Raw genomic sequence first — 23,910 nt, forward strand, 5'->3', positions numbered from 1 at the left:
CATACATTTTCATTAAATAAATTACATAAAGTGAAATTAAATTAATGGATTATTTTGGTGAGGAGGAGAGACAGGTAGTTCAAGGGCACACTAGCTTGACTGAATGAACACTGAGCTGAACTGAGCTCAACTGTGTGGGCTTACCCTCCATTCTGATCTCATTTGTATAAAGGGGCATTGCCAAATTTTTCTCCAGTAACTTTTACATGAGACAAAAATTAGGCTATTTGATATGCATAAGATGAGGAAAACACAATTACAGGATCAGATGGGGCCCCAGAAAGGCTGATGCTGGGGAGTGTTTCTGGCATCACAATCTAACACAATCTATCACTGCTATTCAAGCAGGCTTCCCTTAGAAATGAGGACAGTAATGGCTTAACAATGTAAAACGCACATACACACACACAACACAGGGGGAGGCCCCGCCCTCTGGTGTGTTCGCTCTCTCCCCCAGCTCTCCAGTGATATAATTAACGCCTAGCCTGAAGGCCAGTTTCCTTGGTCATTAATAATGCTTTATGCCAGCCGCCACTGTCACTGGAACCCAGTGGAACCAAAACCAATGTCCTTGTCCAAATGGTGGGGAGTCTTTCACCTTAAAGTCCGAGGTTTAATCTCCCAAGTCTTTGTCTGATTCCATTCATTGCTTTTACCCTGTTCTACTTTTTCATAATTGGCTGAACCTTGGACCTCTTTTTTCTTCTGTCCTCGCTTGTGGAGGAGCTAACATTAGAGTATTTTGTCAAAATGGTTGAAATGTAACCTTGCACCATACATGTGACCAAATAGATGAGGTGTTTTGGGCGCTTGAATTACCAAACCATTAGCGGATGGCTGTGGTGCTACCATGCTACTTTGTGTTCCAGCACAATTAATGGTAGCAGTAAGGCATCCTCTAGAGAGCAGATCACTTTCCACTTTGGTCACCTGACACACAGGCCACTAATGTGAGCTGAAGTCTCATTTGTAAACAAATCAAAGCTAAAGGACAAATAATTCCAATCAAGTCTTCATTTCAATTCTTCATTTAAACAGCCCCTGCCTCTCAATGATGCCATCTACCTGCAGATCAATAGCAAGGATCGACTGAGTAGCCTCGGCTGTTGTGGCCAAGCCAATTCTTTCAATCATTTATTTACTCTCTGATTGACCCTGCTGCCTCTTGTCAATAGCAGGGAAAATCCCCAGTGCCCACTGAGCCTCTCATAGAGTGTTTAAAATCTGCTTGACAGCTTGTAAATGTTTGGTGCAATGATGACCGTCACCACATGTCAATTCAGTGGGTGTTCAAATCCAGTCAAGGTCGCCCCAGGTTTGTACTTCCAGTGCTTTGACCCCACCTTGTCCTACACTCGCTAACATCTAAGAAATTGTTTTTCAACCAATCCCCTCCCTATTAAAATCAGTCAAATAAGCCTTGTATGGCAACATGCCCTTGTACACAGCCATGTAACCAGCTCCAATACGCAACTGTTGTGATAGCATTGTCATTTAACACACGTTCCTATTCCAAGATATGAAAGACAGAGGAGAAAAAAACATTACATATTCATTCTTTTAAGCTTTGTGACAAGATGCAAATGGTAGCCCAACTGATTTGTGTGTAAATTGCACTCCCCCTCATCGCATGCGCAGCAGAATCATTAGGATGTTACTGATGCCTGAATATATGCAGCCTGGTTGCCTAGGAACGAGCTAAAACATGGGTCTGGTGCACTGGGCGCACTGGGAGGCAAGTCCTGTATCACTGTCGCTTCAATAATTAACGACGGGGAAACCAAATACTGCATTTACTTATTCATAAAGCGAGCAGAGAAAAACACAGAGGAGGAGAAAGATAGAGAAGGAGAAAAATAATGAAATACAGGAGAAATTAATGGACACAGGTTTTGTTACTGAATGGATAGAATGAGAAAAACAGTCCTTGTGTATCAGGTTCAAGGGCCCTACTTATGGTATTATTGTAGTAAGGAAATGTCAGCCAGGGAAGAGATGAGGAGGGCAGATGGATCTAAACACCTGCTGTCTTGGCCCTGGCCTGCATAGGTTTGTGTGCTTTAGTCGGGACAAAAGGGAGATGAGGTGAGTTCATTGAACAGGTGTCTCACTCTATTAAGTCTGTGTAAGGAGGTGTTGGGTGCACAAAACATGAAACCCAGAGAAAACAGTTTTCTAGCACAAAGTAACTGCAATGACTAACTGTACTTGCTAAAGGTGCGCTTCCATTCTTAGAGTAAACTCACACATATGTCCCTTTACTTGTCACCAAAAGTGAAAATGATTTGTGTAGCCTAAAGAAAAGAAAGTGAAGAAAAAGGTGGGGAGAGGAAAGGAGAGGAGAGAAGAGAAGAGGAGAGCAGAGGAGAGGAGAGGAGAAGAGAGGAGAGGACAGGAGAGGAGAGGAGAGGAGAGGAGAGGAGAAGGTCTTCCTCCTGAGGCTAGACAGCTGCCAAACTGTTAGATATGTTACATACCCACAAAAAAACTTTGCTTCAGGGATTGAGGTCCAATTCACAAAAATGGCTTAGTACTGAATCTTTTTGTCGATGTGAAATTGATTTTCTCTGCCTTCTATCTATGATAATACTGGCTTTGACAACTGACAGTCTTTTTAGGAAACTCAACTGATTCCTTTCCTTATCTTTCTGAGAGGGAGAATAGGTGGAAAGATGTGTTAACTTAAACACAATTCAGCTTCAAAACAGAGTGAAACAACACACTTAAACTTTCTGTTAATTGTTCCTATTAACATTTGGTTTGAGGCTACTGTAAGTGTACAGTATTTGAAAACGAGAGCTTCAGCGCCACTTGCCTAAAAGGTCAAAGTTCAGCTAACCAGGTAACTAGAACATTAAATAGGAACTATGTTAAAAGGATACTATTTTGGGAGAAAAAATCTACTGAAAATTATTAGCATTTCATATTTTTGCATGTTAGGAAACTCATTGTTGCATTTTTCTTGGCAGAATCATGTTTATTTTTGGACAAGTAATTTGGTGTTGACATACTGTAAGGACTTTCGCTGCAGGACAGTTAGCATGACATCTTCAGATAATGAGGGCAGAGAACTTTGAAAGGCTTTGAAAGAACTGATGAAAATCAGGTTGAAAAGAAAACACAGAACAGCTTTAGTAAGAATTGCTGTTGGGAAAAAAAATCAATGTATTAAAAGAATATAGAAAATAAAGTATTAAAAAAAATAAAGAATATAGAATATAGAATATATAATACATATGTTGACTCTTGAAACTTCATTTGCGCCTGCTTCCCCTTGAATGTCAAGTCTGCATTAAGTTTTGTGAATATACTTGTGATGCACTTTGCAAACCAATCTGGATTTAAACTGCATTACCATGTAACAATTGAACTCTAAGGAAAAATAAATGCAGACATGATGATGAATCATACGGCACAACACAAGCAAGTTTCAATAGTTTGCTAGTTCTTTGTATTACATGTAAATGAATAGAAAGCAATGACTGCCTGAAAATTAAGAAAAGACAATTTTTTAAACTGAAATTCTACAACATTTGAAGATGGTCAATATATACTGTATATATAAAGTACACATGATAGTATAGTAAATAGATGTATGCTAAAATAGACACTGGAATAGTCTTTTAAGAACCTCAGTCAGAGAATTGACCAGTCCAGGATAAAGACCAAATTGAAGATGCACCTGAAGTTGGAGTGCCATATACACCCCAGTTTATGGTGGTTCTTTCTGTTTACAATTCCTAAAAAAATATAATTAGAATATGTTAGTAGTTCACTGTCTGTGGAACCAGATTCTGAAATCTATCAAACCTTTTTTTTTAAATTTTTTGACCAAAAACTAAATGTGTGCAAAAGATGGGGATTTAGAAAGCCACTATGAGAGAAGCTTGAGTAAAAATGAAATCAGAAAACTAGATTAGTGGCAGAGCCAAATAAAAACATATACAGGAAAACAAGCAGCCCACATAGTGATTTTCATAAATGTAGAGCTATCCAGACAGGTGCTCGTGCTATTATTGGACCACAATCAGCATGCATGGGGGAGGGTGAGAAAGAGGGGGAGGGATAGAGAGAGATGTGAAGATGTGAAGAGAAGGGAGAGAGAGAGAGAGAGAGAGAGAGAGACGGATGGCGAGGGGGAGTGGGGGTGGGGCAGATTTTTTTGGGGGGGTGTCACACTGTGAGCTGTCAGCTGTCATCATTCTCCTGCGCCACCTGAGACAGGGCGTGCCACACCCTAGCACTCACGCCTCTGTCGCCCATGGCAACTGCAGGGTTGTGCATGTGTGCGAGCTTGTAAGGGAGCACGTGTGTGTGTGTGTTGTGTAGGACTCTGGAGGTAATGAGGTGCACACACATGCACATGAGCCCTGGTTATGGAGCTGTGGAGTTGTGGTTGCCTCAGCATTTAATTGATTAATTGTTGTAATTATTTGGGAGGGAAGGTCATCCCAACACTGAGGCTAGCTAGAAGGTCACTCTCACGCTGGAGGGACTGTCCTCCTCTAGGGACCACAGAGGCCATATGTGTGTTTATATAAGTGTGTGCATGGTGGTATGGAAGAGAATTCGACAGCATTTTGGAGAATGATTATATTCGTATACATGGGTGTGAAAGGGAACTGCTGACTGTCTCTTCATGTAGGATGGATCAACACAGTCAAAATGTCTGCCTGGCTATTACCATGACCTGAAAATCCAATTTTTTTCATGATTCTGTTCACATCTTTCCATGTCTGTGGCTGACTCTCCAAAATCTTTCCTGCCAAACACCCTGACAAAGAGCTGGCAACTAAACACCATGAGCCAGCTTGACGAAAATGGCTCTGTGTGTGTGCTTTAGTGTGTGTATGTATGTGTGCATGTGTGTGTGTAGTTAGGGGACTTTCCAGTCCATGGACAGATGGAGAGACTGGGAGACAGGAGGCTTGCTGGCATGAGCTACACACAGGCTGGTGTGAATGCAAGTGTGTGTGCGTGTGTGTGTGTGTGTGTGTGTATGTGTGTGTGTATGTGTGTGTGTGTGTGTGTGTGTTGTTCATGTGTGTGTGTTTGTGTGTGTGAGAAAGAGCAATAACACCTTCCCTCAGTGTGTTCAGCGCCGCTCTCCAGCTTTGACCTTGGCATAGAGCACGGACAGGTCACCAGACCAACTGTCTGTGTGGCTTTGTGTCTGTCTTCTGGAGGATTTTTAATACACAGGGTCAAGACGCAGCATTTTGTGACACTTCACCCCCACTGAGAGAAGTTGTTGGTCTCACATTGCCAATATGACTGCCGTTTGGGTGACCAGATTTACAGATGCTGGGTTGTAGCTACGTAATGCTGTTGCAACCACTTCAGTGGGTTCCCAGCAGGGTATTCTGACTGTTTTTGTTTTTGTTGTTGTTGTTGTTGTTGTTGTTGTTTCTGTTTTTGTTTTTTGATGTGCCACTCTAAGAATATGTTCGTAAGTGCTTCCATTCATGTTTTTTGAGTTTTCCAAGGTACCTTGTGGAGTTTTTGACCACTAGGAGTGCTATGGAGCATTGTTTTTATGAGTGCTGTAAGTCCCAGTTTTGTGTGCATAAACACAAAGAGGCACATGCACCTGCATGCAGGCGACTTTATGCACATTTGTGCCAATGGTTTCACTCAATTGACAGCCTCTGATTGACCATTGGTGGCAGTAACATACAAAGAAGAGTATCAATGCACCAACAAAGGCAGGGAAGACAAAGATTACAAGCTGCTAAACATGCATGTAAACAATGTAGTTTTTTATGAGAAAGGAAGTGCATTCAATACATTTCTTAGACCTAAAGGATACACACAGTGCATTTTAGTAAGAAATACTGAATATAAACCGAGTTTTTGTTTGTTTACAAGGAAACCCCAGAGATTACTTTTAACACAACACATAAACACTGCATATGAGACATTGTCTCAATAGTATAAATGTTGTCAGCAATACAGGTTAAAAATTCCAAAAAGCCATTTTGGTGTGTTAAATTTTAAATTAGTTGCCCTCCTATTTTAATTTTTACCTGCTGCTACAAAGCTGACACTGCCTCATTAGATGATATCATACCAAAGATTTGAAGATAGTCTGACCTAAATGTGTAAAAAATGTTCATACCCATAACTTGTGGAAGGTGGGATTGTCTGTCTATGTCACTCTGTATAGTGTTAAAAAGCCAAATGGGTGTGCTATTGAGCTAGCCTAGTACAGGGCCAAGTTCCTTCACAGACCTCCATCCAACTTTGGTTGATTTTAAAATATATGTAGGAGGGCTCTGGCTTGGAAGGCAGTGTTTCATCACTATTTCAAGGAATAGTTCAAAGTTCATGTCTCTGTGTGCAGTTCGACAGAACTTGTATTTGATTCAACAAACATTCAAAAACTGAGCTAAACTAAGGTAATTTCACCATTCAAAACACCTTGAAAATGCAAGCAGAGACATAAAAAAGCACTGAAAAGTTTATGTTGTACCTAGGAGAAATCTGTAAAGTTCCTCTGAAACTAACCTATCCCTTTGACTGTTGGCTTAGTTTGCATCTTGTGTGCCCACCCTCACCTGCTTTGATGTGGATGCTGGGGCTTCGAATCTTGCCTGCCTGGTTCTCAGCAGTGCAGAAGTACTCGTTGTCGTGGATAATGCTGTTATAGGCGGAGGGAGAGAATGGGTAGAGCTGGAGGGTGCCGTTGGCATGCACGTGGCGGATATGGGGCACGTCGTAAATGTCGTCTCCGGCGGCCAGGTACCAGCGCAGGACGGCATGGGGGGCGCCGCCCGCAGGGCAGGGCAGGGACACCCCCACCGAGCTGGAGAAGGTCACCCGCTGCAGGGAGGCGTTCACAAAGTACAGCCGCGTAGAGACAACATCCTCACTGTTGACTGTTAGGATGAGAGAAAGGAACACGTAGTTCATTAGTAGGTTGGTATGAGTCAGACATACAGAAAACATTCATGTCAGGTATGAAGAGAGGGAGCATATGCACAATCAAAAGGAATGCTTAGTAATCACTTAAATGTTCATTCAAGATGTGCTTAAAAATTGATATGGTTTGAAAGGTTGTAAGATACAGGATCATAATATCACTTGGTTCTGCAGATTTGCCAACTGGTTGCCAAATAGTTTTACTAAAGTTTTTACTGACATTTCAAGTGATTTTTCTTGACATTGCAACATGAACCTGGAATCATTTACCTTTACAAAAAAAACAACTATTGATCTAAAAAGGTTCAATTGAAATAAAATAAAATAAAAAGTTTATTCAGAAATGAATATTAAAGTCTTCATTATCATGGTACCATGACACATTAAATCACAAGATCTAAATATCAACAGGTAATTGAAAAATATTGAAGAAATGAAGAACAACATTCTACAATTACTCAATTTTCAATATTTGATTTGTCTGTGTTCCACAGATGTATTCACAATATCCTCCATAAGCCAATTCACAGGTTCACTGGAATAAGACTATTGTAAAGCAAGAATTACTCACTTTACAATATTACTAAACACACTACCTGATCTAAGCAAAACTTACACAGACACCCACATACACAAACTGGATCTACAGGCATCCAGGTCACCTCAACCCAAACAACTTCCTCCCTGTGTGCCAAACTGCAGCCATTCATCTCATCCCATATGCATTATCCTAATATCTCTAATCTAATATATGTGTCCAGGGAGCCCTTTGGAAATCTGCCTCTCAATAGCAAGGAAAATGGGTCACACACCCCCCCACTCCCACCCCCACAACACCTTCATCTTTTCTGTTGATATCCTCAGTCATCCACAAAAACAAAGTATTCACACAGGCATGATAGCTTACTGCCACATGCTGTCATCTCTGGGAAGGCCTCTATCTGTAGCTATACAAGCCTGCGGAGCTGGAGTTGGCGAGATACCACAGATGTTTGCTATAAAATAACGCTGTTGTGGCACAGATGACGAGCTACCACCATATATTCTCTCACTCAAAACGCCCTCTTCCAGGCTAAAGTGGATGGCGAGGTGTCTTTTATGATCTGTGTGTTTCTGTGTGTGTTTGCTGGGATCGGGGGACGAGGGGGTTAAGCAGGGGGTGGGGGTGTAGAGGAGTGCAAAGAAGTGCTGAGCTCAGCTTGGCTGGAGGCCAGGGGAAGACGCTGTGCCCCGAGCCAGAGAATTTTCTTCTCAGACAATGATACTTAATTAATCCCTTTTCCTGGATTGTGTCAACAATGCCTGGATTAGCCCTATCTCTTTAATTCTCACTGCACTGGGAGAAAATAGGGTGTTGGCTAAGACACATCAATGGAGATATAAAGGCACTATCAGATGTCATTTAGGCTCTAATTTCTACAGATCCTCTACATCAATTGATATCATTAGTAACCAGCTATAAAATGAAAGACAGAAGCCCACTGGCTGGGCTTTTAAGCTCTTAATACACAGCAAGAACATGGATGAATAGTTGATACAAAAGTCCATTTTTTATATCTATTCTGTCCAGTATATATAGTAACATGCAATGACATAATGACATTAATAAAATGGCATGAATAGGATGAATCACATGAAGAAAAGCTCAAAAGTAAAATGCAGGGATTAGGGATAAAACTCAAACTGACATAAGGTGATTTTCACTCTGTCATCCATTGTCTGTTGTCTGCCACTTTGTGCATCTATCTCCATCCCTCTATTTTTTTTATCTTTTCTCTTCTTTTTCTTCTTGTTTCCCATCTGCCATTATTCTTTCGCACTTCACAGATATCCCTTCAAGACACAGACACACACACACACACACACACACACACACACACACACACACACACACACAAATCCACTTTCTCTCATCTTCCCCTGCCACACTATAGAGATAGGCAAAGTTATATGATTGGAATTTGTATGCCAGACGCAGAGAGTTAAACCCACATAATCTCCTTTCACATTTAACACACACACAGTCTATCCACTCTGTAATCGCACTGCTGTGGGAGGCCAGTGTCCGACTTCCCTGGTTCTCATGCATGTGTGGGTTTGGAGCGGAAGGAGAGATCGGGGAGCCAAGCAGGAGTTCAATATTGTAGACAGGACATGGGTGGCTGGTTGGGGTAAGGTGCTGAGGTCCAAAGGTGTTTGGATGCAACTGAGTGAGCGTGTGTATGTGTGTGGTAAGGTCAAAGGGATAGAGAGGTTAATGTTAAATGACTGCCTCAGCTCTTGATGTCAAACTCAGCCAACAGCAGAGGCTGAGGTGTGCAGGATAAAAGCTGTGATAGCTGCTCGGGAGCATGTGCAGAGCATGAGACTGTAAGTGTGTGTATGAGTGTGGCACAGGGGAGATGCTGAGGAGGTAGAAAGTCATTGTTCTCTTGCCTACCAGCTAAAATTGGAGCAGATCCTCTGTGTTCAAAAATCCAAATTCAGGTCAAGTTCAATCCATCCTACCATTCGAATCCATGTCAATCACTCTCACAGGCTTCTAGGCTGACTGATCTGCACTTTCAGCACCACGGAGAGCACCGCAATGTACTGCTGGGTGAGGAACACACATGGAAGTGTTGGCACATCGAGCAAATATGGAGGAAACTATTAGCAGATGATACCAGTGACAGTGACCTGCTTCTCTCTGATGGCAAATGCTATTTTTAGAGGCAGAATATATTCATGACAAAAACAACTTATTCTAGCTATGAAAACCCACACAGAAGACACAACATCACCATGTTTGCGTTCAGAATATTATCTTTTCACATAGTAACAAAATAATGTAATCCTTTAGACCCTGGTTCCAAATCTTTTGGGCTTGTATGCTGCCCTTTTAAAATGAAGCAACATCTTCTTGTGACCCCTTGTCTTCCATTTGTGACCCATTTGATAAAAGAGTAATTTTTTACTTGTTTTAGATGAATAATTTTAAAGGCCAAAAGAGGTCAAATTATCCTATAATTCATTTTTTAAAGAAAAGATTGGAAGAAAGTCTGAATAAATAAACATAATTTTGTGAGGCAGAAATATGTTTTCATCTTGCAAGACCTCAGATTTTTTTCTGTGAACCCTTATGGGTTGCGAAGCACTGCTAATACACAATATGCTCTAAAACTGTAAATTCATAAATAAACAAACCTTAAACCATACTGTGATGTCATCAAAAATAGCCTCAAACTAATTCAAAATAGCTCAAATGACAACTCAAGCCTCTGAAAAGCAACAGCTCATGATGCGATGGCTAATCGCTTTGTCCTACGGTATGAATTCAGGTCACTGAGTTCACATACATACACTCATGCATGCAAAGACACATGTGTACAAACAAACACAGGGAGGCGAGCCCCGGTCTACACTACACAGATTATGGCCCCCAGCAGAAAAGACCGTTGTGACAATGCTGACCACGTGTCTCATCGCAGTGATGGTTTAGAGTTTGACAAATATTCAAATAAGAATGGGGAAAGAGAGTGAAAGAGAGGTTAAGAAGCTGAACGTTTTCCTAAAACTTTTCTCAGCTGGCATAAAGGGTCTCCAGGCTGCAGCTGTGTGTCATGTCTGATATGATGCAGATATAGAAGACTTGTAATTTGTTGTTGGACAATAATGTAGTACTTATCTTTTTATCTTATTTTCCCTGGAGCCTTGACCTCTTTACGACATCTGACAGTTGAGGTGCACAAATGGGACAGCAATCATGACCATTATTTTCATTTGAAAATATTGTAAAATGCATGAAGTAGCAGAATTAAGGACACAAACAGTTTGCTGAAGCCAGATCTTTCATGAAATTGGTGTAAAATTTATAAATGACCAAAGGGAAGCTAAAGAAACTAACAACAAAGATCATAATCCACTATAAGCATTCCATGCACAGCAACATGGAGCACAATAACCTAGTTTGTCCTCTTTATTTCGACAACATCTAACCTCAGATGGTTATCAGAGTCCTTTCATAGCCCCAGGCTTCCATTTCACCCATTCCCCAGCAGAGAAAGAAGGAGCAAAGGAGCAGCACTCATCCGTTCATGAACTGTATTTTGATTGCCTTCTTCAAGCGTGGATGCATTGATTACAATAAACAAGTTTAAAGTGATTTTGGGTGACACGTCATTCCTGTCAGTTGATCCCCTCGCAATCTTTTTGTCCCTTTATTTCTCTTTTTTTAAAACTTCAGTTTTCTTTTGGCTTCTGTTTCCTCTCCTGTGTTCCTTTTGACTCAAATCTTTCTTTGCTGTACAGTCAAATACATTTGCACTTTTTCTTCCTGTTTTTGCAGTGGATATGAAAATGGAGTATGAATATGTATGCTGGAGGAGCAAGGATATTGCCTATGGTGAACCGCTATGCATAATGCAGCTTTTTCTGTCTCATCTACATTCATTCAGACACACACACACACACACACACATACACACACTGAGATTCATACCATCACGTGCATAGAAAAACAGGGCTATAAATCCCTCTCCATCTCCCTCTCGCTCTCACTCTTTCTCACCTTCAAACACACACACACAAAGTCACATAAATACATTTCAGATTGCACAAATAGGTTCATAATAGCAAGTAGATTTCCTATGTGGTGAGCCATGTAGCACTACAGATAACAGCACACAAAACACATTCAGGCCAAATAACAGCTGAAGCACTGAAGTCCATGGCAATACAGACTTTGCAGTGATGCTACAGAAAAATGGTAGAACATAAAAGGCGAAGGATATGATCATGTTTGATAGAGGGTGCAGCTCATTTACTATACAATGACTCTAGATTGAGATATGCATTAGGGCTGCATGACAATGTGTCTCTCTGCTTTTGTGTGCAGTCGGAAAGGAAATAATTTCTAACACGGTGTCAGTTCACTGCATGGCATGATATTAGGGACGGGAATACACTATCTATGCACACACACAGGCACACACATACAGGGGGAGGGGGTTGGCAGGGTGGTAAACAACCCTTATACACATTTTATGCAGTGTCAGTAAAATATTAGGCAGCCATTTCAGCATTTGAAAATTCACATCTCCCACTTCAAAAGGATGATTTCCACTGTTGGAGTGAATGTCAGATTTGTAGAGATGTGTTTTTTTTTCCTACTCTCCCTCAGAGACAGGGCCATAAATTGTTTGATAGTAAGCAGAAAACGAGAGAGAGAGATAGAGAGAGAAAAAGAGAGCGAGAGAGAGAGAGCGAGAGAGAGAGAGAGAGAGAGAGAGAGAGAGAGAGAGAGAGAGAGGCGGAGTGAAAGGAAGAGAGTTGATTTTGTGATACTAAAGTTTTGGGGAAGGATTGTCGATGAAGATATAACCATCTCTTTCAGTGCGTAACGGAAAGGACCGGACACTACTGTGCGTAAAACCTGTTGAGTGAGCGTTCAAAAACAACTTATCCGTGTGACAAATAAGTGCAATAAGGGTGTTGCTGTTTTTGAGACATTTGCGATAAGATTATCCCCCCTTACCAAGTTCTTTCGTGCACTATTGATCACTTGTAAAATCTAATTCTCCTCCAACAAAATCAGCCAAATCCATTTGTACAAAGACTTTCCTGATTTGATAAAAGTGCAGAGATCTGCCTTAATGCGCCTTCAATGCACTGCAATTTTCATGTCATACCAATTGGCCGACGTGCTCGTTTGTTTTAAGACTAACAAAATGTTCAGTCTGAATGAAACCGAATGACTCGCTCAGATGGACGCGTTCGTGCTGCACCATTCAACTGCCAAACGCAGAGCGCCAACACTTGACAATGAAAACAGGCTTTGCTCGCCCGAGCACAACGAGGGAGGCAAGTTAACCTGAGAGTGACATGTAGCTATTATACTGTGGAGCTGTCTCTCTCCAAGAAAACTGACAGGTTGTGCAGGCGCTGTGGGACTCAGAGCCGGAGAAATAAGACATACAGTGGCCTTTTGATGTTTTGATCTGATGTGACTAGATGAATTCCATCCAGAGTATTAATCTCAGTTCGGTTTGACTATGTGAAGTGGTTACAAACAAATCTTTATATATAGGTTGATGTTGGTAGTGAGTAAAACTAGAGAAAACTAGAGAGGTCGATCGAGAGAGGAGGGGGGGTCTCACCTTTTACTGTCCTTGAGTGGCACGATTATTTTTAGTTAAATAACGCCAAGAGACTTTATTGAATACGTGGAATAAAAAAAACACACCTTCCAGTGCCTCAAATATAAACAGCTTCTTCCCACACCATTACATGATTTTCAAAGAGAGAAAGACAGAGCGAGAGAAAAACTCCGGAGTTATTGTCATACTACTTCAATCAGCCAGTAAAAAGACCTCAGTTGTCCAATCCAGACGCAACATCTCTGAGTGCATCTTGCGGGTGTAGCCTAGTAGCCTCCAGAGTCTGACTCATACCGCAATTACTGGGCTCCCCCCTCCGAGCACTTCTCCTCTAGTCGGTATCTGTTTTGATTCCAAATTTACACACAGCCCGTGGTCTGCAACACCGCAGATCAGGTCGGTCTGAAGAATACACAAGAGTCACTTGTAAAGGAATGAGAAAATACACTGAACTACGACATACAGGTGATCTTACAGCAGGTGTGATAGAACCAAACTACCTTTCATACTACACAAATGTACTCATGTGTAACGGTGGAGAAATGTTGTGTATTCTTAAGTAAAATCAGGGAATAAAGGTGCATACATTAAATGGCATGAGTGACATAATTTGATCTGATATGATCACAGACAGACACACATGCATTACGAGTCTAAATAAATGAAATAAGGGGGAAACACGTTGCTTAGTCCACCAAATCCCCAAATAAAAATAAAATGCAAGCACGAAGCAAAAGCCAAAGAGTTTTACATCCTTACAAACACAATACAGTCAATATTCAGTTTAATGTCGAATATGTGTTGCAGGAGGCCCTTTCGACCGAAACTGGATAAAACCGGAATCCCATTAATTGATGAAATAATTATAGCAAGAGCTCTCACTCCATCTCGATCGCTCCATGGCGTTTTTCTTTGACATTTGTACAATTACTGATCTACTCTCCCCTAATTCCACACTAAAACGAACGTCCTTTCTCTAATTAAATTAAAAACACATTAACTGTAATAATCATTTCAACCTCTTCAAAATTTTCAGGCCCTCTTTCTGGCCTATGAGGCCCCAAACGCGGATTCCCACACAGTCCTCAGCTGAGTTTGTCTCAATTTTATTTCCATAAAATGACAAGCAGCCTCCCAAATCATGACAAAGAAGAATGAGTGTGTTCTTCCCCCTCTCCTCTCCCCCTCCTCTCCGCACTCATGGTGCAGGTGTGCTGATATGCAGCCAAACCAAAGCAACAAACGGTCAGTAATAACTACATGCATGTGGAATTAATGACAGAAAAACATATTTTTAAAAAACTAAATTCTCTTTAAAAATGTACCCGTACAACCTGAAACATCATAATAATGAAAAAAAAATAAGCACAGACTTGTGTGCTATTCTAGGAGGCGCGGCCGAGCCAGGAAAATACGCAGTACTAATGCATATGCATGTATGATAATAGACCTACCTTTCCCCCTTAAAATAAAGTTTATTAAAAATTACACACACCTAAAATACACAGCAGCCACATAAAACAACACATCACAGTTGACTCGTGCAAAATGAGCGGAACATGGCGTTGAAAAGCAACGGAAAATGGAAGTTTGTTTTCCACTGCGTTATCTACATCTCTCCCATCTCAAGCACTCTTTCCGCTCCAGTGGCTATTTGCAGCCCCCAACCCTCCTCCCCTTCACCACACACACACACACACACACACACACACACACACACACACACACACACACACAGTGCATCTCGTTCAGTCACGGGACAGGGCGATGTACAGTGTGTAGAATCGAAATAGACCCTGTAATCCAATTACAAACAACAAAAACAGCACAGAAGTCCTCGCCGCAGCTGCAACCTAGCAGAGGGCACTGCCAAGGCCAACGATGGAGACCATAGACCTTAAAATGCACATTCTACCCACAATTATAAACAAATTGTAAAGATTGTTTCAAAATTGTTATCTAATAAGGTTTTAATTCAGGTATCTTCAGCTAAAGACCCGTGCGTAAAAATAAAAGTGAAGTATAAAATCTTGGTTATTTTATTCATTGTGTGCTTGTTACGAAGTGATAGAAATTCACACCTAACAAAACATGTTATATTTAAAGACAAACTGAGTCAGTCTCTCCCATCTGCAGTATTTAGAGCAAAGCCAATCAGTAGAATCTGGAGCCACAGAAAATGGTGGATGAATAATTAGTCCAGGGTAGATAACAACTGAGTCTGCATACACTGACACTCCTACATTTTATCAAAGAAAATAAACTGTAATACACGGCCTCGTCTTTTAAATATACAACTGGGGCACATTATCTGCAAATTAAAGGCCAGCGCTCAATACTCCCAGCATCAGTTCACACGTCTCTCGTAAAATGTATTGCCATACAGCCGCACACACTCTCCAACACACACACACGCACATACAAAGTGGCGTTTATGCGCTATTTTAGTGTTCCTTCCCAAAAAAAATAACTGATAAAAGGATGCTTTAACCCCTAGGGACCTCCCTCTCTCCCTCCCTCTCTCTCTTTCTCTCTCTCTCTCTCTCACACACACACACTATAGCATCTTATTTGTGTTGGGACGGGGCAGAAAAGTCAGCAAATACATTAAAGTCATTGGCCCTTTGGACTTTTGCGAGTAAACACCCTACAGCTGTGGCCAGCAGCGCTCGAGGTCGCCCGTCTATCCGTGCGCGCGCCTGCAGATTCTTATCAGCCTCTCCTCCTATTCAACAGCCTCCATATTCACGACACCTCCACATATTCATCATGCAAAATGCAAATGCCGTTGTCTTTTTTCGGCTTAACGAACACAGTGTGCACTTTGGAGATCTTTGTGGGTTTTCTCAGTGGTCATCCAAATGAAGTGCATATTGATTTCATGATCATAATTAGCTCCCCTGATCATTTTAAATCATATCATCAGCTGATCATTATGATACACTGAGAACGGAAGGTGAATCCAAGCACCCATCCAGGAGGAAGACGAAGGCTGATCTGGAAAGCATCCTCTCAAACACATCAAGAAAAAGTTATCAGTCTTCCGCTAAAGATGATTTAGAGTTTGCTTTGGCACATCTGCCCCTCTTCTGTCAACTGTATCAATTCAATCCAACAACATTTATCAAATTGACAAGCTAATAAACACGCACAACCAACTTCAGCGTTACACTGGAGAGGAGACAGCATGCAGATAAGCAACACTTGAAGAGACACATTTCCAACCTACCTTCTTGCAAAGAATACAGCAGAAGTAAAGTTACAAGCCACATGCCATTAAAAGCAGTTATATTTCACAGGAATGTTGTGCAGTCCCCAAGAAGAGTGCACGGCGCAGCGGTCGGCCAGGCGAGGCTCCGTGCTGGACTGGTTCTGCTGATGCTCCCCGGCGGTCTCTCCAGCCCTGGTCCCACACTCTCCAGCGCCGAGAAACGAGCCGCGGAGAAAGTACCGCCTCTGTTCCCTGTTCTCTCCTCCCCTTACCGGGACAGGCTGCTGTTGCCCCACCCCCGGTATCCTAATGATGCGCCGTGATGGAGAGGTGAGCTATACGCACTAACGGGACGAAACGGAAACCACTGGGAGCCCTGTACTACGCGCACTGGATAGATGCTTTAATCCGGCAGACTGACGGAGTTCCAATGGCAAAGTTCAAAATCCCCCGTCATAAAAGTCAATTAGATCTTGTTTTTATTCAAGGAAGTTCAGAAAACGGCCGCTGGAGGAAAACACATGCGCGTATTTCCCATGTAAATCAACATACGAATTTCCATAAATCAGTTTTTTGAATAGGAATTTTGCGAAGAAGCTGCAGTCTCCGTTTAATTCAGTGGTAAAGTGGGGATGTGTCCTGCGCTCCGCACCTGCGTGACACCAACACTCATTGCCTTCAAATCGTCTCACTCTCAATTCATCGATATATTTTATTCGATCTGTGAATCTCGCCCTTTGACTCTCTCTCTCTCTCTCTCTCTCTCTCTCTCACACACACACACACACACACACACACACACACACACACACACACACACACACACACACACACACATAAACAGAAAGAAAGTGTGCGCTCAATGACGCACAGTCCATCTTTGTGTTGCGCAACAGAAAATACTGACAGGAGACACGATCACTGACACGAGAAACTTGTGTCACAGTGATCTCTGAACATAACTTCCCTCTATCCAAACTATTAAAAATATAACAAAAAAGCCGCAGAACTTATTATTAAAATTTAAGTTAACTTTGGGTGACGCAGACTCACAGACGTGAGTTTTCCAACCGACTTGCAAGTTCTGCAATCATAAAAAGCTGTTTTGCATGTATTTGCACAGACACTCAGTGCTCAGGACACAGGGACAAAAAAATACTACTACTACTTAGACCATAGAGGTGTCCCCAAAGTAGACCAAACATGATAAAATGCCCTCTAAAGTGCCTGCTCAAAGGAGAAACCATACTGTTCTGTAATATCTGTATTAGTGATGGGTAAATCAGGATGAAGTGCCCTGTACAGTTCCTCTATATGTGACAATCTAGAATGATATGCACTCATGGGTGCCCTTTCAGTAGAAGAAAGTGTGATGGTGCCCTGTAAAGTACCCCCACAAGATGTAATGCCCTATGAGTTGCCATGGGGTGAGCTGGAGGTTCTGTATGGGTGCCTTTCTAGTGAAAAAAAGTAAAGAAAAAGTGCCATTTGTTGTTCCCTAAAGTGCAGAACTGGGTGGGTTTTCAGTGGGAGAAAACATTGTGAAGTGCCCTTCCAGTGCCTATAAGGTGCTCATACGATGGCGTAAACTGGCAATTATGGTAGAAATTAATGTATCCTTTGTGTAGGCTGACCATTAGGAAAATAGGACCCTTAAAACATGATGTAGTTATTGTAGCTGACATTTTTCCATTCAGCTGATTTTGGTATAATACTACTCACTAATTTGCTCAGTCACACCCCCCTTAGATTGTTTGGGTCAGTGCAGTCTTATCTGTAACCTTGACCCTATTACAATTTGTGAGGGAGGTCACATAGCAAGTCTTTCTGCAATTAAAACGTGTATGGATTAAATTTTTTATTAAGGATGCATTACTAATGTATGTAGACTGTATTTTTTAAGTTGGCTTTACATGTAGGCCTGTCCAAACTCTATAACATGCTAAACAATATGCTAGATGGATAGTAGCTAGCTAGCTAGATACATACTTAGCCATCTCTATACTAAGTACTTGGTGCAAATTGGAAATCAACCTTGTACTATAGTAAAACCTTTAAGGAAATCAGAGTATTCTTCAAAATGCCTTTAGCTTGGATTAACTTACACTTGTAGAGAAGGAGATTAGCATTGGGTTACCCTATGATTACAGAATGCCAAGAAGAGAGAAAATTGAAGAGAATACAAAGGGATCTGCAAAATGCAGCTGGAGGCAGCAAGGGAGGAGATGAGAGAGATAAAGATACGTTTGCGTTAGCCATTAATTATAATTAGACGGGATGCCCTGTAGAAGTTAAATCTATGCCTAGGCATGTTAAAAAAAATATATATATATACATCCTGTTATGAAATCTGGAATAGAACCTTTTGAGTAGCCCTGCTAACAGACAAAACTCAAAATATATGCTACATTGCCAATGATCAGTGGGCTGAAGGTGATCTCCAAAAAAGAGGACAAGACCCAGCTTAGAAACAGATGTGGAGAAGGAAGGCTCTCAGATCTTCTTCTGTTATCCATTGAGAGGGACATCACACTTGACCATAATAAGGTCATTAACATTTACAAACTCACGGCCAAAAGATTTCTGTGATTTTGCCAAGATTCTCACTTCCCTGACAAGACCACTCAAAACAGCTGATTCTCAAAATATTAATAGTTCCATGTTTTTACTATAGATGTGTCTGAGAAATAAACATTTAAGATGTCATCCTGTATTTTATTGCAGGAAATGTTGGAAAAATTAATATATAATATACAGGTAATATTGTTTTCCTTATATTGTGAGTCACCCTATAAAATGTCCATCTTAAACGGGGATGTAGCCTTTTTACCAACCATGCATCATTGTTCTCTGATGGGGGCCCACTGAATGTATCAGGTGCCCTTTATATTTTTTCACCCCTGCCCCTCAGACAGCCTGAGTCCTCCACTGCATGTGGAGATTTCCGCACTGCATGTGTTCAAAGCGTGTCTCATTCAATCCTCTCCTCTCCCCTGACATTTAGTTCATGAACTCACAATAAAATAAATACCAAAGCATTGCTGATTGTTGCTGATCCATTTCAGACCAACCGCACTCTACTCATTGTCCATTCAGTCACAATATTCATCTGACATCAAACACCTACTTGACACGAACCCCTTTCTAACCCCCACTATCACTTCCTCTGCGTATCTCTCAGTGATAAAATGTGATGTTTGAGTGTTGAAACCGAAAGTAGTCCTGGTTGTAGAATAGAGCTGAGGCAAGCTGTGGCCTCTCTCACTCCCACTGAAGAGCCGCTGTAGTGTGGCAGGAAAGGCAGCACACTCTGCCTCCACTCTCTATTATGTAACAGGTGGAAACACACACACCCACGCACCTTCTCCGTCTCTCTCTCAAACAGACCCACAAACATGCACACCCACAAACACCACACAACGATGGGGACACATATAGAGCGTGCACAGGAGCACTTTCATAATACTTTATGTACATGTACTTTAAAATTCTTTTTATAGATGAACACATGTTCAGCTTTCTGCCACGACTCTTGGTTCACAGTTCTGAAATGCATTAACAGATTTTAAAAAGTGCACCTGCAGTGCATGGTGAGTGAGATGGGCACTCTTGTTTAGAAATCTGACAGCCCTGAGGGAACATAATCTGTCTCAGCATCACGTATTCTGCACCTCAATACTCCTTTGTCCTCTCCCAATGACAAACTGGTCATATAACAGGACCCAGCACCTGCACACTCAAACCGAGTTCCTCATAGACCGAAGCTCCACCCAGCAGCCCTGTACAGTAACACATGAAGTCTCTGTCAGAACTGCAAAAGGCAGCATGGCAAGCTAGTTAAGGGGCTGATGTGAGTCGGCCTGACAGCACCAAGCAGGTTGTACTGTATATCAGCCAGTGATCATCATGGGGGCTGACAGGCTGAGCTGGGCCAGCCAGGCCAGAGAAAAGGCAAGCAGCTCCCAGACAGCTCCAGTGACTGTCACCGAGGACAGGACCCAGGACATGTTGCCACCACGCCACTAAAAACCATAGCACCATGTGACTCATCTCCATCACTCTCCCCATCACTCTTCGCCGTCGTTGCCTGGAGATAGGGAAGGAGATAGGAAGCGAGGGGAGGAGGAGAGTGAGTGGAGGCGAGTTTGTTGACTGAGGAAGAAAACGGGTGAGCATGGGCAGGAGAGAATCAGAGAAAGCAGAGGGAGGGGTGAGGGGCAGACAGAGAGAGTGATGAGGCGGATAAGTTAATGTGGATGTTAATGTTAATGCTCAGACAATCAGAGCTCCCCTCAGGCCCTGACTACATGCTAGGATCATATTAGCGCTAATGTATCCAGTATTAATGCGCAGCCCCCAGCCCACTGAAACCCCAACAAGGTCAGAATTAGGAGACAGAGAGGGCACTACTGCTTAGCTGTATGCAAGGTCACAGGGACTGAAATGAAAATGGGGAGAGAGCTGCAGGAATAGGAGTGATGGTGGTTGTGGTTGGAGGAGGTGGAGGGTCACGGGAAAAAGGCAAATCACTTGATAACGGGTCAAACGGATCCTTTAAAACCACATCATAGCACCATAAACTGCAGTTTGTGTTCACTGTCAGTCCTAAACATGGTCAAAGCCAAGCGAGGTGCTGCAGAGCCCCTTTTTATCTGTGAGGCCGCCTAGCTAGCCGTGCAGGCTGCTGTGTATGAACGAGTCTCTGCATTAGGCTAATATGAATCATACACCATGGTGCTACAGTACATTAACAAGCAGGCGCCGACCAATGGAGAGTGTTTGCCTTTAACCAAGCATGCGTGATTGTTGTGGCAGATGTGTGAGAGTGTATCAGCACATCAGAGGATGTGTGCGTGTGTGAGCATGCGCCTACATGGCAGCAAAGCGCAGGACATATATTTCTGGCTGCTCTGGCTCCCTACAGCCGGGTGTGCGTGCACGTGTACACACATATATGAGTTTGCATGTGCTTGCGTGTGTGTGTCTTTGCATTCAAGTGCACACGAGACATCAAGGGGTGTTAATTTATTCAAATGAGCTGGGGAAGATAACGAGAGGAAGGGGTGAGGGGCGGTGGAGGTGTGTGTAGGGGGGCACCTTCTTCAGCTGGAGGTTCATCTCTCCATTTCTCTCTTTCTCCACCTCCCCCCCCCCCCACTTGTTTTCTCACATTTGCAAATTAGACTATTTACATGGCTGAGATGGAGGGAGGCATGGGAGATGGGGGGGAGAAAAAGACGATGAGATTGAAAAAGAAAAAAGAAAAAATTGGAGATGGGGAACAATGTGAATCTGAGGCAGACAGAACGCCGGCAGACAAAAACATACCGTGCCAGGGCGATACCACCACTTCCAAGATGGCTGCCGCTGGAGGCATCCTCTGTGGCACCAACCTAGAGACCCGCTGCTCTCACTCCATAGTGGGTGACATACAAACACACTTTCTGACTTCAACTGTGTCCCTCAAGCATAATGAGGAGAATGAAATTTGAACAGCTCAGTAAAGGATTAACATTTATCCTTTGAATTTGAATATATTAAAGAGTGAGTCAGAGGAATATGGTTGTGACTTGTACAGAGATATTGATCAGAGATATCTAGTGACACCCAGTGGTCACAATTAAAGATGTTATCATTAGGAGATCATATACTGCTGTATGACCTGTATCAGCTGATCTATGCTAAGTTTTCAGTAGGGCAAACTAATTGGTGACTCCCATTCAAGGTTGAGATTAATAATGGTCCAAGTCTGGCCTGTTGATCAAATCTTCTTCTCTTTGAAGAAATTCAGTTACCCAAATTGTTAAAAACATTGCATAATGTAAAACTTCTGGTATTTGTATAATATTCTATTAAAATAAATTAACCAAAAGAGGTTCAAAAGAGGGACAAAACTCAACTATCTTTAAATTACCATGACATCAACGGGTGTGTTCACTCTATACACACATCAGAGAGGTAATAAGAGTGTGAACTTGTTGCAAAGTTTTGTTGTGATACGAAACAGTAGCATGGCTAATGGTGGTAAAAAGGGCTGGGTAAAAGATGAAAAGGCTTTTAGCATTTAAAAAAAGTAATTGATTAACAAGATAATCAACTTAAGCCTTCCATTTTCCTTTCTTTTCTTTTATTCTTTTGGATATGAATCTGGTTATCAAACAAATAAAACATACTGATACTCACAAAAACTGGATGACCTTTAACCTTTAGTCATTCAAAGTAACTCACATGTCAAACATCAAGCTGTAGCCATCTCCAGGGCATTTAAAAGAATAACATGTATGACAAATAACAAACTGAAAGAAACTACTGTTTACACTCAAATCCGCACAGTTCTGGTCCGTTACATAAAAGTCAACAATAAACTGAGGCAAGAGAGAGAGAGAGGCAGAGCGGGAGAGAGAGATGGCAGGTGTGAGAGGACGTTGTAGAGCTTAGCTGAGGGCAGACTTTCCATCTTGACCCCCTGTGCTTTGATCTTATCACTTTCCCACGCTTTAACACTCCTCTGTCTCACACACACAAACACACACACACACATAAAATGCACTCTGACAACAAATTTAATGACCATGATGATAAAGGGAAAATGTTGTTGTTGCTGCACAACAGAGTTGAGATTATTTATGCCTCACACTCCCCTATTTCTACAACTACAACAATCTCAAACTGAACTCAGGAGATGCACACACTGAGTGATTTGTTGTTCTGACTATGACAACTGATTTATTAAACTGACGTAGAAGGGGCCACTCTCATTCATTTAAAGGACAAGTCTAGTCATATTCTGTATTTTTGTTACTATCAGCAAAAATCCAATTGAAAGACCAAAACTCACAATGATTTGCTCATATGAACAAGCATTGTCTGTGTAGTAAAAAAAAGCTGTGCCATAGAGCGAACACTGCTATTTTCAGTATTAATCAATCTGCTGATTATTCCTTTGATTAATCGATCAATCACTTTGTCAATAAAATGTCAGAAAATAGTGGGAAATGCCCATTATAGCTTATTACAGCCTTCTTCAAATGTCTTGTCTGATCAACAATTTGATAGTCCAAATCTAAAGATATTAAATTTACTATCATGTATGACACGGAAAAGTTTCAAATCCTCAAATTTGAGAAACTGCAACCAGTGAATATTTGATATTTTTGCATAGAAAATGACTAAAATAATTGTCCAATTATCAAAATTGTCGTTGATGAATTTTCTGTCAATCAACTAATCACTGAAGCTCTACATAGAGCTTCATTGTTGCCCTACAACACGTCAATGAGCCACACTGTGTTCCTTCATGACAATGAAGTTTGAGGAAATCCCACATACACAGTCTGCAGCTGTAAACAGTCCCCAACAGATGCATTATTTTATCCTGAGTAATGTTTGCTAAAAACTACAGTAGCCAGACAATATGACGCTACATATTCCTGACCCATTTAAATAAAGACTATATTCAGGTCTTTTCATGAGATTTGTTGACAATAACAAAAATTTAGAATATTGCCGGCCTTGTCCTGTGACTAAAAAAAATTCATGGGTACCTGATACAGCCAAATGTACTTGTTAAAGAACATGGTTAAAATGAATGTAAACACAAAGGTTAGTCATTTAAGGTTGAAGGACAGTTAGCAGCATTTT

General features: G+C 41.7%; 1 protein-coding gene across 3 annotated transcripts in view; it reads right to left on the reverse strand.

The window, feature by feature from the left end:
• Nucleotides 1–16,467, reverse strand: part of LOC122984372 (Down syndrome cell adhesion molecule-like protein 1 homolog) — a 98,971-nt gene extending 82,504 nt beyond the window's left edge. For all 3 annotated transcript variants that reach the window (XM_044354768.1, XM_044354767.1, XM_044354769.1), the window contains exons 1-2: nucleotides 16,288–16,467; nucleotides 6,558–6,878 (exon numbers count right to left, since the gene is read on the reverse strand). In XM_044354768.1, the coding sequence (XP_044210703.1) occupies nucleotides 6,558–6,878; nucleotides 16,288–16,330 (364 nt within the window). In that variant the 5' untranslated portion in view covers nucleotides 16,331–16,467. The remainder of the gene's footprint in view (nucleotides 1–6,557; nucleotides 6,879–16,287) is intronic.
• Between the last annotated feature and the right edge of the window lie 7,443 nt (nucleotides 16,468–23,910).

The sequence above is a fragment of the Thunnus albacares genome, chromosome 6 (genome assembly GCF_914725855.1).
Source record: "Thunnus albacares chromosome 6, fThuAlb1.1, whole genome shotgun sequence".
Lineage (NCBI taxonomy): Eukaryota > Metazoa > Chordata > Actinopteri > Scombriformes > Scombridae > Thunnus > Thunnus albacares.